Source organism: Hyaena hyaena, unplaced genomic scaffold, assembly GCF_003009895.1.
Source record: "Hyaena hyaena isolate Hyena2069 unplaced genomic scaffold, ASM300989v1 scaffold_533, whole genome shotgun sequence".
Classification (NCBI taxonomy): Eukaryota; Metazoa; Chordata; class Mammalia; order Carnivora; family Hyaenidae; genus Hyaena; species Hyaena hyaena.
Genome location: NW_024081161.1, coordinates 664328 through 678597, shown reverse-complemented (window position 1 = coordinate 678597; position 14270 = coordinate 664328). Strand labels below are relative to the sequence as shown.

At 45.1% G+C, this 14270-nt stretch overlaps 1 protein-coding gene across 2 annotated transcripts in view; it reads left to right on the top strand.

Annotated features, from left to right (window-relative positions):
• The window catches only part of MATN2 (matrilin 2), a 118273-nt gene that overhangs the window by 95340 nt on the left and 8663 nt on the right, over positions 1-14270 (top strand). For both annotated transcript variants that reach the window (XM_039255477.1, XM_039255476.1), the window contains exons 10-12: positions 6765-6887; positions 8363-8485; positions 11239-11361. In XM_039255477.1, the coding sequence (XP_039111408.1) occupies positions 6765-6887; positions 8363-8485; positions 11239-11361 (369 nt within the window). The remainder of the gene's footprint in view (positions 1-6764; positions 6888-8362; positions 8486-11238; positions 11362-14270) is intronic.

Sequence of the window (14270 nt, the reverse complement as noted above, 5' to 3'; positions counted from 1 at the left end):
TTGAAGGGCACTAATCCCATCATGGGGTCTCCACCTCCTCTAAACCTAATTACTTTCCAAAGACTCCACCTCTAAATATCACCACACTGGGTGGAGGGTAAGGCTTCAACATATGAATTTGGCAGGGAGGGTGGGGCGGGAGGGACACGATTCAGTCCGTAGCAGGGAATGAGGGGAGAAGACCACCCTCACCCTCAGTGTATTTCTATTATAAGTTTGATGGAACGGAAAGAAGCTTAGACGTCTTCGATTTCTTTTGTGGGAAAGAAGCACAGGAAGGAAGCTGGTGCCTCCAAGCTGGCCTTGAGGTTCAGGGGCAGAGTCAGGACTAGAACTTGGGTCCCCTGATTCAGGACCTCTTGCCTAGAGTGAGATGCCCTGTAAAAGTACGTCTCAGTTCAGCTAGTTTTTTGGTTTGTCTCAGCAAAAGCCATTACAGAGTCGGCCACAGATTGGCTCCTCCTAGTTTTATTATAAAAAAAAATGCCAGAAAATGATGTAATTCTATCTCCTAGGCCTCGTTACCCCCTTGGCAGGCCCCTGTGGCTCTCCTCCCTCTGGGGTGGGGTTGGTTGAACAACCTCCTACGTGGAACCACAGACACAGGATTGCCATCTGTCATCACCTCAGAGGTGCTAGTCCCCAGAACACGTGACCTTATGATCGCTGTACCACAGACGTCCATGACTCACCGGACGTGGAATCCAGATGTGAGCACTCAGCCTGTCTTGGCACACAGGACTGCTAGATGTGGGACAAAACCTGTGCTTTGTCCCAAAACGTGTCATCATCCTGACTGCAAATGGTAGATCCCATTCATGCTGAGGGTGTAATTAAATGTGCGGACCAGCCTCCTTAAGGATGAAAGGAAGAGGAGGCAGCTCTTGGAGGGAAAATATTTTCTACCTACATCCTGGGATTTCTCAAATGCCTTCTGTCCCTTTCCTGTAAGAGATGGTTCCCAATAGTTTGTCCTCATGCTCATCTCTGGATTTGAGTCTGGGTACTTCCGTAAGCTCTTGGTCCATTTGTTCCCATTCCCCACAGGTATTTACCTTGTACCGTTAGTGCGCTGCGTGTGTCACACTGGGCACTAGGTTCCCTGGGGTTGATGCCGATTCCGTTTCTGCCCTAACAGAGTTTCAAGTTTCTTAGGGAAGAAAGACATTAAAAACCTTTCTTGTGATGTGGAAAGAAGAGGTACCACAGGACCATGTGCCAAGGTGGGGGTAGGGGGACTCAGCTAATCTAGAGAAACTTTCCGCAGAAAGAAATGTTTGATGTGATGTCTGGAAATTGAAGGAGAGAGCGAGCCAGAGATGGAGGGTATTATGGACTGAATGTCTGTGTCCTCCCAAATTCATATGTTGAAATCCTAACCCCCAAAGGTGATGATATTAGAAGGTGGGGCTTTGGGGTGATTAGGTCATAAGCATGGGGGACCCTCATGAATGGGATTAGCACCCTAAAAAACGAGATCTCACAGAGACCCCCCGTCCCCCGCCATGTGAAGATACTAGGGGAAGTCTACAGTCTGTGGGAGGGTCCTCACGCAGCCATGCTGGGAGCCTGATCTCAGACTTACAGTCTCCAGAACTGTGAGCTATACATTTCCACTGCTTCCAAGCCACTCAGTCTGTGGTATTCTGTGCTAGCTGCTGGAACAGCCTAAGACAGAGGAGGAAGGGCTTCCTAGCACAAGGAGCAGCATGCAGAGGCCCAGGTCGGGAGAGTGAACTGGAGAAGGTGGGGTATACTGAGTACCGAGTACTGAGTATTGAGTGCCAGAGGGCTGCAGGTGACAACTGGACCAAGAAGGGCAGGAGATCACCTGTAGTATTTAGGTTTACAATAAACTGTTTGCAGGCCGGGCCTCCCTTGAGAAAACTTTTTTTTTTTTTTTGTCTTCTGAGAATCTCCCAGTCTGAGTAAATGCCGCCAAGCCAGCATGACTACTGCATGTGCCACTGGACCAGGGAACACGGAGGTGGTAGATTTGTGGTCTCATCACACCTTTGTCCCCAGCACAGCTGACAATATTCACCTCTACAGATTAAGGGGCCCTGGGAAAGTCACTTCGTCTCTCTGGTCATTGGCTTCCTCAACTCTAAAATAAAGGGCTGGACCTGTTTATCTCTCAGCCCCCTTCCAGCCCAGAGATGAGTATGGTGCCTGGCACAGAGGAAGTGCTCCAGAAACACTTGCCAAAAGAATGATCCCTTGCTGGGGTACCCACCATTCTCCCTGGGCTGAAGTCACCCCGTGGTCGTGAGTCAGGAATGGTGGCTCCCTTTGCCTGTTACAGAATCTCTGAAGTCCTTTCCCATAGGGGAGTATCTGGTTCTGGGCAGAAGCTGACTCCGAGTTGGTTTCCAGACTTGATTGCATAGGACGCATCTAGAACCTGTGCTCAGGAAGGTGACTACAGCACATCTTTGGCATTTTCTTCTTCTTTTTTAAAGTTTTATTCATTTGGGGCACCTGGGTGGCTTAGTCGGTTAAGCGTCCGACTTTCGCTTAGGTCATGATCTCGCGGTCCGTGGGTTTGAGCCCCGCGTCGGGCCCTGTGCTGACTGCCAGCTCAGAGCCTGGAGCCTGTTTCAGTCTGTGACTCCCTCTCTCTGACCCTCCCCTGCTCACGCTTTCTCTCTCTCTCTCCTAGAAATAAATAAAACATTAAAAAAAATTTAAAAAAAAATAAAAAAATAAAGTTTTATTCATTTGGGTTATCTCCACACCCAACGTGGGGCTCGAACACGAGACCCCAAGATCAAGAGTTGGAATTTTTATTTAAATTTTAACTTATTTTTAGAATAGATAAGTGGCTTACATGGTTTAAAAGTCAAAAATATATATATATAAAGATATACTCTATCTCTCTCTCTATCTCTCTATCTCTCTATCTCTCTATCTATCTATCTATCTATCTATCTATCTATCTATCTATCTAAAGGTTTACTTCCCCCTCTTGCCTTTCCATCCCTTTCTCTACCTCCACTTCCTATCAATAAGTGGTGGTAGCCAGCCTCCAAGATGGTAGCCAGTGATCCCCATCTACTGGTATGCACACGCTTGTATGGTCCCCTCCTTCACTGTTGGTCTGTGTGACCAATAGCATATGGAGAGAATGATGGCTTGTCACTTCTCAAATTAATTTGTAAAAGACAATGTGGCTGCTCTTTTGAGTGTTCTCTCTCTTGTTTCTTGGATCATTCACTTTTGGGGAAGCCATGTTGTAAGCTGCCCTGTGGAGAGGTCCACATGCTGAGGAACTGAAGCCGCCAGCTAATAGCCAGTGAGAAATCTAATCCTGCCAATAGGGGTGTGAGTGTGCTTAGAAGCACGTCCTGCATCTCCGCTAAAGCCTTGAGATCACAGCAGCCCCAGCCGACACCTTGACTGACAGTTCGTGAGAGACCCTGAGTCAGAACTGCCCAGATAAGTCCTGGATTCTAGAGCCCTAGAAACTATGTGGGATAAGAAATGTTATTTTAAGCTGTTAGGTTTTGGGGTAACTTGTTACATAGCAACAAAGAGCTACTACACCATTTTCATTAGTTTCTTTATCCTTCATGTTTCTTTATGAGAGTAAAAGCCAATACAAATATATATTTTTATTTCCTTCCTTTTCTTACACACACACAAAATGGTGTACTGTATATGCTCCATTCTATGACTTTTTCCTTCTTTGTCACTCAATGACATTTTTTAGAGATTTCATATCATGACACAGAGAACATTCTCATTCTTTTCCCTGCTGCTTAATGTCTCATTGTGTCGAATATTTCCTCAGCTAGTCTCTTGTGGCTGGGTACTTGGGTTGTTTCCCACTTGTCATTATTACACACAGAGCTGCCTCAAACAAGTTGAAAGTATATCCCTTCATATGCTACAAGAGTGTCTGAGGGAGAGAATTCTGGAAGTGAAGTTGCTAGGTCAAAAGTACGTTTTGTAACTTTGACGGATATTGCCAGATACCCCTCCTTAGGGGAAGTATGCCTTTTAATACATTTGCATTTTGAACCATGTGCCTGTTTTGCCTTAAAAAAGTCTCTGCTGGTGATTCTGATGTGCATGTGAGGTGGAGAACTCACCACTGCTCACGCTTAACTGATCAGATGCTCTGAGGGGGTGAGGAGGGAAGAGGTTAAAAACGCAAACTCTGCACATGCGTTAACAGCATGCAGCCAATAAGGTTTCAAACAGCTGCTAATATGAACACTCCGGAGAACTCAGAAACTGGGCTGGGAACTCCTGTGATCTTCTGTAGCCAGGGGTGACGTGGCTTCGGGCTCAGCAGGCTCCTGATAAAGGAAAGCAGCCCCCATCTGCCGGGCGCAGGTGCGGACCACCAGGGCTCAGGGTGCACGTGGGAAGACCCAGCCCCTCTTCTCAATGACAGGCTGACATGTAGCCAAGAGGACAGGACAGGGCAGGGCATGGGGGAAGCTCCAGAAAGAAGGGTGTGATGGGTTGAGGGTGTGAGTATTTGTCTGGATTATGGCTTGACAAGGCTGGACTGCAAGAGTTATAGCTATTTTATTACATTGGAAGGTGGAGTATTCTTAATATAAATTTACGGTGGGAAAAAAACACTCACCTCCACAGCCAGCCAGCTGTCTCTATAATGGATCACTCAATTGTATTTCCGTTCAACACTATGTGAGGAACCACCCCAAGCCATTGGGGAATGTTCTGCATTAATAATGGGTCTAGATTGTGCCCAAAGAAGTAAGTCATGTTGAGAGCAAACAGGACGGCCCAGCTCTGCGTTGACTCTCTTCTGCAGTTACAATTTTAGTTAATGTAACATTTTTCCATCTTTCAAAGATTTTGGCAGCATTTTTGCCCAAAGGAAGACAGGCAAATTTCCCTGCATGTTTAAAAGCTTACTTTACCATAGAGCAGTGCAGTGTCATTGGAGGAAACGTGGGATTTATTATCAGAAGATTACATTTTGAGTCTGGTGCTATCACTTACTAGCAATTGATCTTGGCAAGCCATTAACCCTCCCAAACTTAGTCTCCCAGCTGGTAAGTGAGGATAACAACAGCCGCCTTCACTAACCCACAGGGTGCTTCTCGGGACTCCCCTCCGAAAAAGAAATCCTGCAAAAATGGCTTAGAAATAAATGTGTGATCTGTGCCTGATTATAACAGTGACTATGTACTTTGGAGCCTTTATTTAATAACTTCAGTGCCTATCTGTTGTAAAATTATTCTCGATCTGGAATGATTGAGTCGACTCAGAATTGTGTATCGTTCTTATAAAAAATCACTTCCCACATGTCCTCAGTATCAAATTTCTCCAACATCAGCTTGGTGTTCACAGAGTCGCAAACAGAAGCCATGCCAGCCCCATGGATGGCAAAGCCATTCTTTTCACTCTGTCCCGCAACCTTAGTTTTCCGTCACTCTTCCATCATATCCATAGGAAGGGGGTGTCTTCATATCAACCCATCAGCACAGCTTGTGAGCTCTCCCTTCAGTATACAGGCAACAGTCTGCCCACTCGTCACCATCCTGGTTGGGGCCACCAGGCATATTTCTTCCGACTCTCCGTGCTCCATATTCACCCACACCGAGCTCTTTATTTGTTTGTTTGTTTGTTTGTTTGTTTGTTTTTAATGTTTTTTTAAAATTTATTTCTGAGAGAGAAAGAGAGAGACAGTGTGAGCAGGGGAGGGTCAGAGAGAGAGGGAGATACAGAATCTGAAATAGGCTCCAGGCTCTGAGCTGGCTGTCAGCACAGAGCCCAACACGGGGCTCGAACCCACGAACTGTGAGATCATGACCCGAACCGAAGTCGGACGCTCAACCGACTGAGCCACCCAGGCGCCTCACTCTTTTTATAACAAAGCCATTCAAGTCCCCGCACCACTCAAATGCTCCAGTGCCCCTTTCTCACTCAGATCCCACTGCTGCTTGCGGATCCCACATGGTCTGCCTCTGCTGGCTTCACTGGCCTTGTCCCCTGCCAGGCTTGCATTGCTTGGGTCACACTTGTCTCTTTGCCTTTCCTGAAACATGCCACACACACTCCTACCTCTTCAGTTTGCAAATGCTGTTCTTTGCTGAGGGTGCCCTTCTATCCAGATATCACACACTCACTGGCCTCTTCAGGGCTCTGCTCAGTGTTGCTGTATCGGACTGCAGCACATAGAATACCCAACCATCCCCAGCCCGGACATGTTCTCGCTCCCTTATCCTGCTTTCCTCCATGGCACTTTGCCCATCTGACATATAGGTTTGTCTGTTTGTCTTCCCCTCCTTCCCTTCCCATGCCTGCTGTCAAATGTCAGCTTCTCAACTGCAGAAACTTTGTTTTATTCATTGTTAAATCCCCAGAGCCTAGAAGGGTGCCTGACTGGGAGTAGGGACTCAGGAAGTAGTTGATGACTGAATGGATTACCTAAGGGTGACACATATGTGCAGATAAGTAGATATGTAGATAAGTTCATTTACTGTTACATGGTAGTTTGACTTATTTTCTAATACTTATAATAAGCCATTTATATCTCTCCTGTTATAAATTGCCTTTCATGTCTTTTGTTCATTTTTCCTATGGAGATGATTTTGCCTCATTTTATGTACTATCTACAAGCAATTTTTGTTCATAGACACATTTTCTGTTTTGAAATGTGCATTGTGGGATAAGACACTGCCCTGATTTAAGGTGTCTAAAATGCCTTATAAGATGAAATAAGTCACTGATGTATGAGTCATTTCCTTCTTCTGTGTTTCTTATTCCAACTGGATTCTCAGAATCAGACCCCTGCACTGTGGGCGACCACGGTTGCGAACACTCCTGTGTGAGCAGCAAAGACTCTTTTGTGTGCCAGTGCTTTGAAGGGTATATCCTCCGTGAAGATGGCAGAACCTGCAAAAGTAAGTTTCTGCTGGCGTCGCGTCACATTACCGAGTCTGCGTGAATTCCACCATCCTGATCTCTGTTTAAATCTGTTGTCCTCTGGAGCCAATACCCCATGACCACTAAATGTAATGTTGGGTCCTGATGGAATCAGAAAAATGGCCTCAGGCAGAAACTAAGGAAACATAAATCAACCATGGTCGTTATTGGTATTGACGTATCAGTATTGGTCCATTTATTGTAACACACGTATCACGCTAACGTAAGATGCCAACACTCGTGCAGCTGGGTACGGGGTCTGGAGGAGCTCTCTGTGCTCCCCTCCCAGCTTCTGTAAATCTAAACGTGTCCTAAAAAATAGAGTCTGTTGAAAGAAAACAAACAAACAAACCAACACATGGACGAATGACAAAAGTCAATGCTAGAGCTCCAAGTGAAGTTGCTTATTTACACCCTGTGGCAAGAAACAGAAGTGTAGTGATTTGCTCTAGTGAAAGGACAGTCTGCAATCCAAGATTCTAGTCTTGCCATTTAGGAGCTGGACAAGTTGTTTACCTTCTCTGAGCTTCTGTTTGTTTGTCTTTTTTTTTTTTTAATTAATTAATTTATTTTTGAAAGAGAGAGAGAGAGGCAGAGAGACAGAGACAGAGAATCCCGAGCAGGCTCCATGCTGTTCATACAGAGCTGGATGAAGGGCTTGAACTCATGAGAACCGTGAGATCCTGACCTGAGCTAAAATCAGAAGTTGGACACTTAACCGACTGAGCCACCCGGGCGCCCCTGTTCATCTTTAATATTATTGCTGTTGCGGGTAGCACAGATCTCTCAAAGACACCACCTAATGATGAGTCTATTCTTATGTCTCAGAGAGCAAAGCCTCTTAGAGGGGCCAAGATGCGCCTCTGTTTAATCCAAAGGGGAGTGTGTAACTCTGAGCAAATGATTTTCGTCCCCATCGGTCATCTTCTCCTCAAGCTTCTCAGAGCACTTTACAAAGAGCAACTCATGTTGACACATTTGAAGAACACATAGGTGACTGGAATTATTACTGTCATTTTTCAGACAGACAGGAAACACAAGGCTCCAAGAGGTTAAGTGATTCTCCAAAGTCATGTGTCAGAGTCAAAGCCAAAATTAGATTTCAGCGCCACTGATCTAAATTGAGGTTTAATCTTCTAAGTAATCATGTCATACCAACGGTGTTTCCTTCTGATATCAGAAACCACATGTGCAGAAAGCTGATGATTGAGTGTATTTAATGAGACACTGATGTAGGTGCTGGCGAGTGATGGTGGGCTGATACTGAAGAAGTGTGAAGAGTTAACCTAAATTAGTCACTGAACTTCGTCCTCAATTTTACCTTCCTCCCATGGATCACTGAACTCAAGGAGCCCTGGAGTGTCTGGTGGCTGAGATGGATGGGTCCTCCAAGGTGAAGCCTGGGGGAAATTTCTGTTGGTGAAAATGTTGTAACTTGCTGTGCTGTCCTCAGGGAAAGATGTCTGCGGAGCAGTAGACCATGGCTGCGAGCACATTTGTGTGAACAGTGATGAGTCGTACATCTGCAGGTGCCGGGAGGGATTCCGGCTGGCCGAGGACGGGAAACGCTGCAGAAGTAAGTGGCCTCAAGGTAGAGATGAACTTTTCCATCTGTGGGACTTGGACAGCTACATAACTTCATTTAATATTGAAAATCTGCCTGTATAATCAACGTTACAATTACAAGTTCCTGCCTTGGGTGCCCTGAAAGTGTTTGCCGGAGATCAGTACAGGAGACGCTTAATTCTTTAGGAGTTTCTTGGTCAAAGTCCTGAGTTGTCAGGCACTTGGCTTCTGTCCATTGTCTCCCAGTTGCTGGCCCTTCCACAGCCATTCTGTGGATTCCCAGAGCCTCCCACAGAGCCTGGCTGATCATTGGACAGAGTTCGAATCTCTGCCAGCAGTCGCTGTGAGGATCCAAGATAATTACTGTGCTTTTTCTTCTTGGTAGGCCTTATAAGTAAGGGCAGAGGGTAGGAGAGGGACTAAGGGGTTTTCTGTGGGTTTTCTTTATCCATTTTCTCTACCGTTTGCTTCTGTAGGTCACTCGGAACAGATTGTAAGAGTTTACTTAGAAGGCGTATTAGTCAGGGGTCCCCCAGAGAAATAGAGCCAATAGGGTGTGTGTGTGTGTGTATGTGTGTGTGTGTGTGTGTGTGTGCGTGCGTGCATGCATGCATATATATGGAGATAGAACCAGATGACAGAGAGAGGAAATGTGCTATCAGGGCAGGCAGCAGGCTGGAGACCCAGGAAGAGCTGATGTTGTATCCAAAGGCAGCCTGGAAGCAGAATTCCTTTTTGCTTAGGGTACTGGTGGCAGGGTTGCAGTCTTCTCTCTCTCTCTCTCTCTCTCTCTCTCTCTCTCTCGTTAAAGCTTATTTATTTATTTTGAGAGAGAGAGAGTGTGAGAGGATGGGGGAGGAGCAGAGAGAGAGAGAGAGAGAGAGGGAGAGAGAGAGATTCCCAAGTAGGCTCCATGCTGTCAGTGCAAAGCCTAATGCAGGGCTCAAACTCACAAACCATGAGATCATGACCTGAGCCAAAACCAAGAGCTGGATGCTTAACCGACTGAGCCACCCAGGCGCCCCCATCTTCTTTCTCTTGAGGCCTCCAAGTGATTGGATGAGTCCAACTCTACAGAGTGTTCTCTGCTTTACTCAAAGTCTAATGATTGAAATGTTAATCTCCTCTAAAAAACTATCTTCACAGCAACATCTAGATTGGTGTTCGACCAAATAGCTGGGCACCGTAGCCTAGGCAAGGTGACATATAAAAGGAACCATCATCACAGCACCCAGAGAGAGAGAGACAGAGACACATGCGCTCAGTGAAGTGGGTGTTAGAAGAGCATAGGGCAGGGATCTTTCTCCACTGTGAGATTCTGAGCTGCTGAGCCCTATTTGGGGGACTTTCCAAGCTGTCTTCTTGCTTTTGTGACACCCTTCTCTGGTGGGCAGGATGGCTCTGTGTTCGTTAAGGCAAAAATCGATGCATTTGCTTTTGAAGTGGATTTGGGAGAATCTCCTCCCAGACTCCCTTGAGATGACTGGGGACATCCCACCTGTCAACAAAGCCGGGGTGAGCGGAGTGCACAGTCCTCATTCCTCCAGCAGGGAGAGGGGCTTCTCTACCCCTAGCAAGATGTTCTGTTGGAACAGCGGAGCCCAGGGATGTCCATGGGACCCTGGCAAAGTCTACAGGCCTCCCCGCGCCCTCCTATCTTGCCTTCGCACCGCACTGTGGGGACCACGTCTACGGTTCGGCTCCTTGTTTGTCCCGGAGCTGTCGGCTCATGATTTTATTTCTGTAAATGCAGGCGTCTACATGTGCACCATTTGTTCATGCAGCGTATTTTTTGCTCAGTAAGTTGAGCTGTTGTACACCAGGCATGCCACCTACCTCTTGGATTTTGGTCACTAGATCAGACACCGCCATTCCCATTTCTAGGGGGTCCAGAGTGACCAACCCCGTTCTATAGGAAGCTTTCTTTCTAGGGAGCTAATGACAGAAAAGAGTCGCAGGCTTTCACGTGAGGGGGGGAGGATCGCACAGGGACAGCCGTCTCAGCTGTGCCATCAGCTTGCTGTGTGACCTCGAGGGACTCCGCGACACTTTCTCAGTTTCTTCATGTGTACACTGGTCTAACTGTGTCTGCTGTCCTCTCCTCACAGCATGTTGTGAAGCTTGAAGGGCTGTGACTACTCTGAAGTGTTTAAAGTACCTCACACATGAGAAACGTTCATTAATTAAAACCGGGGTGTTTGGGATATCTGTGGGGAAAAATCAGTGGCTTGGGAAAATCAAAACCCAAAGCAGCTTCATATGATTCTAAAAATGAATCAGAAATATAGGACACCTGATCACCCCTCTTACCATTCAGGCTTGTGGGGACTGGGGCTTTCTGAGAGGAATTCCTCTCTTTCCACACCCCATCCTGAGTATTAAAGTGAAAACAGTCTAGGGGCACCTGGGTGGCTCAGCCGGGTAAGCATCCGATTTTGGCTCAGGTCATGATCTCGTGGTTCGTGGGTTTGCGCCCCACATCAGGCTCTGTGTTGACAGTTGGGAGCATGGAGCCTGCTTCGGATTCTGTGTCTCCCTCTCTCTCTGCCCCTCCCCACTTCATGCTTTCTCTCTCTCTCTCTCTCTCTCAAAAATAAATAATAAACATTGAAAAAAGTTTTAATGTCAAAGGCTTAAATCTCCTTTATAATAAGGAAAGGTTTTTACAAAATGGATTCCTTCCATGAACTGTCCTGACATGACCATTCAGTCCAGCTCATTCCTACAGGGATGGCGTTTCTCACCTCTCTGCATTTCCCTCAGGGAAGGATGTCTGCAAATCGACCTACCACGGCTGTGAACACATTTGTGTTAATCGTGGTAACTCCTACATCTGCAAATGCTCAGAGGGATTTGTTCTAGCTGAGGATGGAAGACGGTGCAAGAGTAAGTGATCTGAACTTGGCTTTCTGCTTTAATTCGTTTGGGAGTAATTGTTCTTTGGAGTATTTTCAGGAAACAAATCCCTTACCTCTGCTTTTCTCATAACAGAGCTTAACTAAGGCACCTGTGGAAAAACTCTTGGTGTTAGTTGACAGTAAGCTCACTATCAGCCAAAAGGCTAGAGTGATCTTAGGGTGAATAAGCATATCTGGAATGAGAGAGGTAAGACTTGTCTTCTGCTCTGTGCCAGGGAATGATATTCAGTTCTGGGCATTGCATTTTAGGAAGAGAGAAAGAGATCAAAGTTTAAACATTAAAAAAAAAATAAAAAACCCTCCGAGGTAGCAGAAAAAAATCTAAAGAAAATTATTTTATAATCTCAGAAAAGACCTTTCTAAACACGACATAAAACATGAAAACCGTTTTTAAAAAAGAGCTGATGTATATATAGTGATAGATTGAAGCTATGATACCTTTTTCTTTTCTTACCTATTACAGAGATCAGAAAGGTTGATGAGTCCTTATGTTGAAAGGTATATTGTAATAGACAGTTCTGAAGTTATCAACTGGGTGTGTGAATTGGTACCAACATTTAGGAGGACAGTTTGGCAATATTTTATTTTATTTTAAAGTTAGACAGTACACGTGGGGGAGGGCCAGGGAGAGAGGGAGAGAAAGAGGGAGAGAGAGAATCCCAAGAAAGCTCCACACTGTTAGCTCAGAGCCCATAGAGCTGTGAGATCATGACCTGGGCAGAAACCAAGAGGTGGGCACTTAACTGATTGAGCCACCCAGGTACCCCTGGCAATATTTTAAAGGCAATTCCACTTCTATTTGTATTATATAAATATAGAGAGATATAGATATGCACACACACACATACACACACACACATATCCTTTTGTAATGTTTGGATTCAGTTCCATGTACATGTATTATTTTTTGGAAACACATATTTAAAGAAAAAAGACAGTGACAAGCAAGATTTAGAAGCCATCACAGTGCCGATGTTCAGTACGATGTCAAGTGAAAAATAAAGGAAGAAACGGGATCTTTGTAGAAAAAGACTTGAGGTGCCTTTCAAATGCCAAAGTGACAGTCACTTCATTCATGATCTATGAGAGAGACTCTCCCCCCCCGCCCCCCCCCCCAGGGAAAGAAAGAACAGTGGAAACTACAGCCCAGCAGCAAGACAAAGACACTTTCAGGGAGGCTGTGTGATTTAGTTAAGATCATGAACTTTGAGTCAGACAGACCTGGACTTCAACCCTTATTCATGCTACTTGTGTGACCTTGGATTAGTTATTTAACTTCTCTGAGTCTCCTTTCTTCAGCTATAATATGAGGATAATACCTCACAGAAATGTCCTGAGGAATAAATGAGATCAAGTAGTCAAAGGTTCTTAGCCCAGTGCTGGCACATACTAATTCCTTGACAAGTGGTAGCTCTTATAATCGTCAACCACAGAGATGTCCAGAGATGGGGCTTTAAGGGTGGGGCGATGACTTCTCCATCAGGAGAGGTTGTTCAGGTCCAGGCTGAAGTGGGTGCTAGGTAGGGATATTGTAAAGACGCAAGCAGCAGGAGGGCTGCACTGGTGATCTCTAATGGTCTTGTCCAATCCTGAAATTCTGGAATGCTGTAAAAATGAAGTTCTGGAGGCAAACCACGGCTCCGTTGCAGTCTCCTTGACTTAACTACCAAAAGGAAATGCTCACGTGCAATTGGAGTGACCGTCTTACAAACAAGGACCCAGCAAGGGAGCTATCATTCCTTTGGTCTGGAAGCAAAACTCTAGCACTTCTTGCCCTTATGCTCTTCCACTCTACCTAGCGTTCTCATTTCCTGGAGAAGCCTTTTGTGCCTCTGTGCGTGGAGGCTGCAGGTACTGATTTTGTTCCGTAAGAAAAGAGTGTATGGAGGAGAGGAGAAAACAGACCTACTGCTGGAAAATTATTCAGTCTTTCTGCAATCTGCTGGAGAGCACTGTGCATGCCTCCTGAGAGTCTCTTTTTCTTTTTCCTTTCCTTTGAACTTTTTATTCTTTTCTTTCTTTCTTTCTTTCTTTCTTTCTTTCTTTCTTTCTTTCTTTCTTTCTTTCTTTCTTTCTTTCTTTCTTTCTTTCTTTCTTTCTTTCTTTTTCTTCCTTCCTTCCTTCCTTCCTTCCTTCCTTCCCTCCTTCCTTCCTTCCTTCTTTCCTTTGCTTCCTTGCCTTCCTTCCCTTCTTTTCCTTTCTTTTCCTTTTCTTCCTTTGCTTCCTTTTCTTTCCTTCTTTCTTTTGATTCAAGAACAGGCTATGAATGTAAATGAAGCTCTGAATTGGCCTTTCCTCTTATACTAATAAACAATCAATAAGTTGAATAATAGGGACAAGCACTTAATAGGAAAAGAGAAGAACTCCAACACACTTGAATAATAGGGACAAGCACTTAATAGGAAAAGAGAAGAACTCGCACACACACACACACACACACACACACACACACACACACACTGCATATTATTTGGGGGCCATGCACAGAAATAATTTTGCTTTTGTGTGTCCTAACTTGTTTATATGGTTGTGGTCTACTTTCAAAATGAGACAAATGTTATATCAGTCTCTCTGTAAGAGAATGTTATATCACATACTGTAGACCGTTTGAAATGAGATCATTTCATTCATTTGGGATCTGTAAATTTTTTTATGTGGCCCTAAATAACAAAGTCTGTCCGCAGCCAGATTGCTTAAGTCTTCACATAGAGCTTTCCTGTCAACCATTTGAGTTGCCTGAATAGCTTCCATATAAATAAAGAATTCACACTGATGATTCATTTTTAAGCTTTAATAGGTCAGTAGGCTACTTACAGATATGCTACCCAATGGACACCACCTCTTTCATTTAATCAGTCAGCAAGCATTTATTGAACA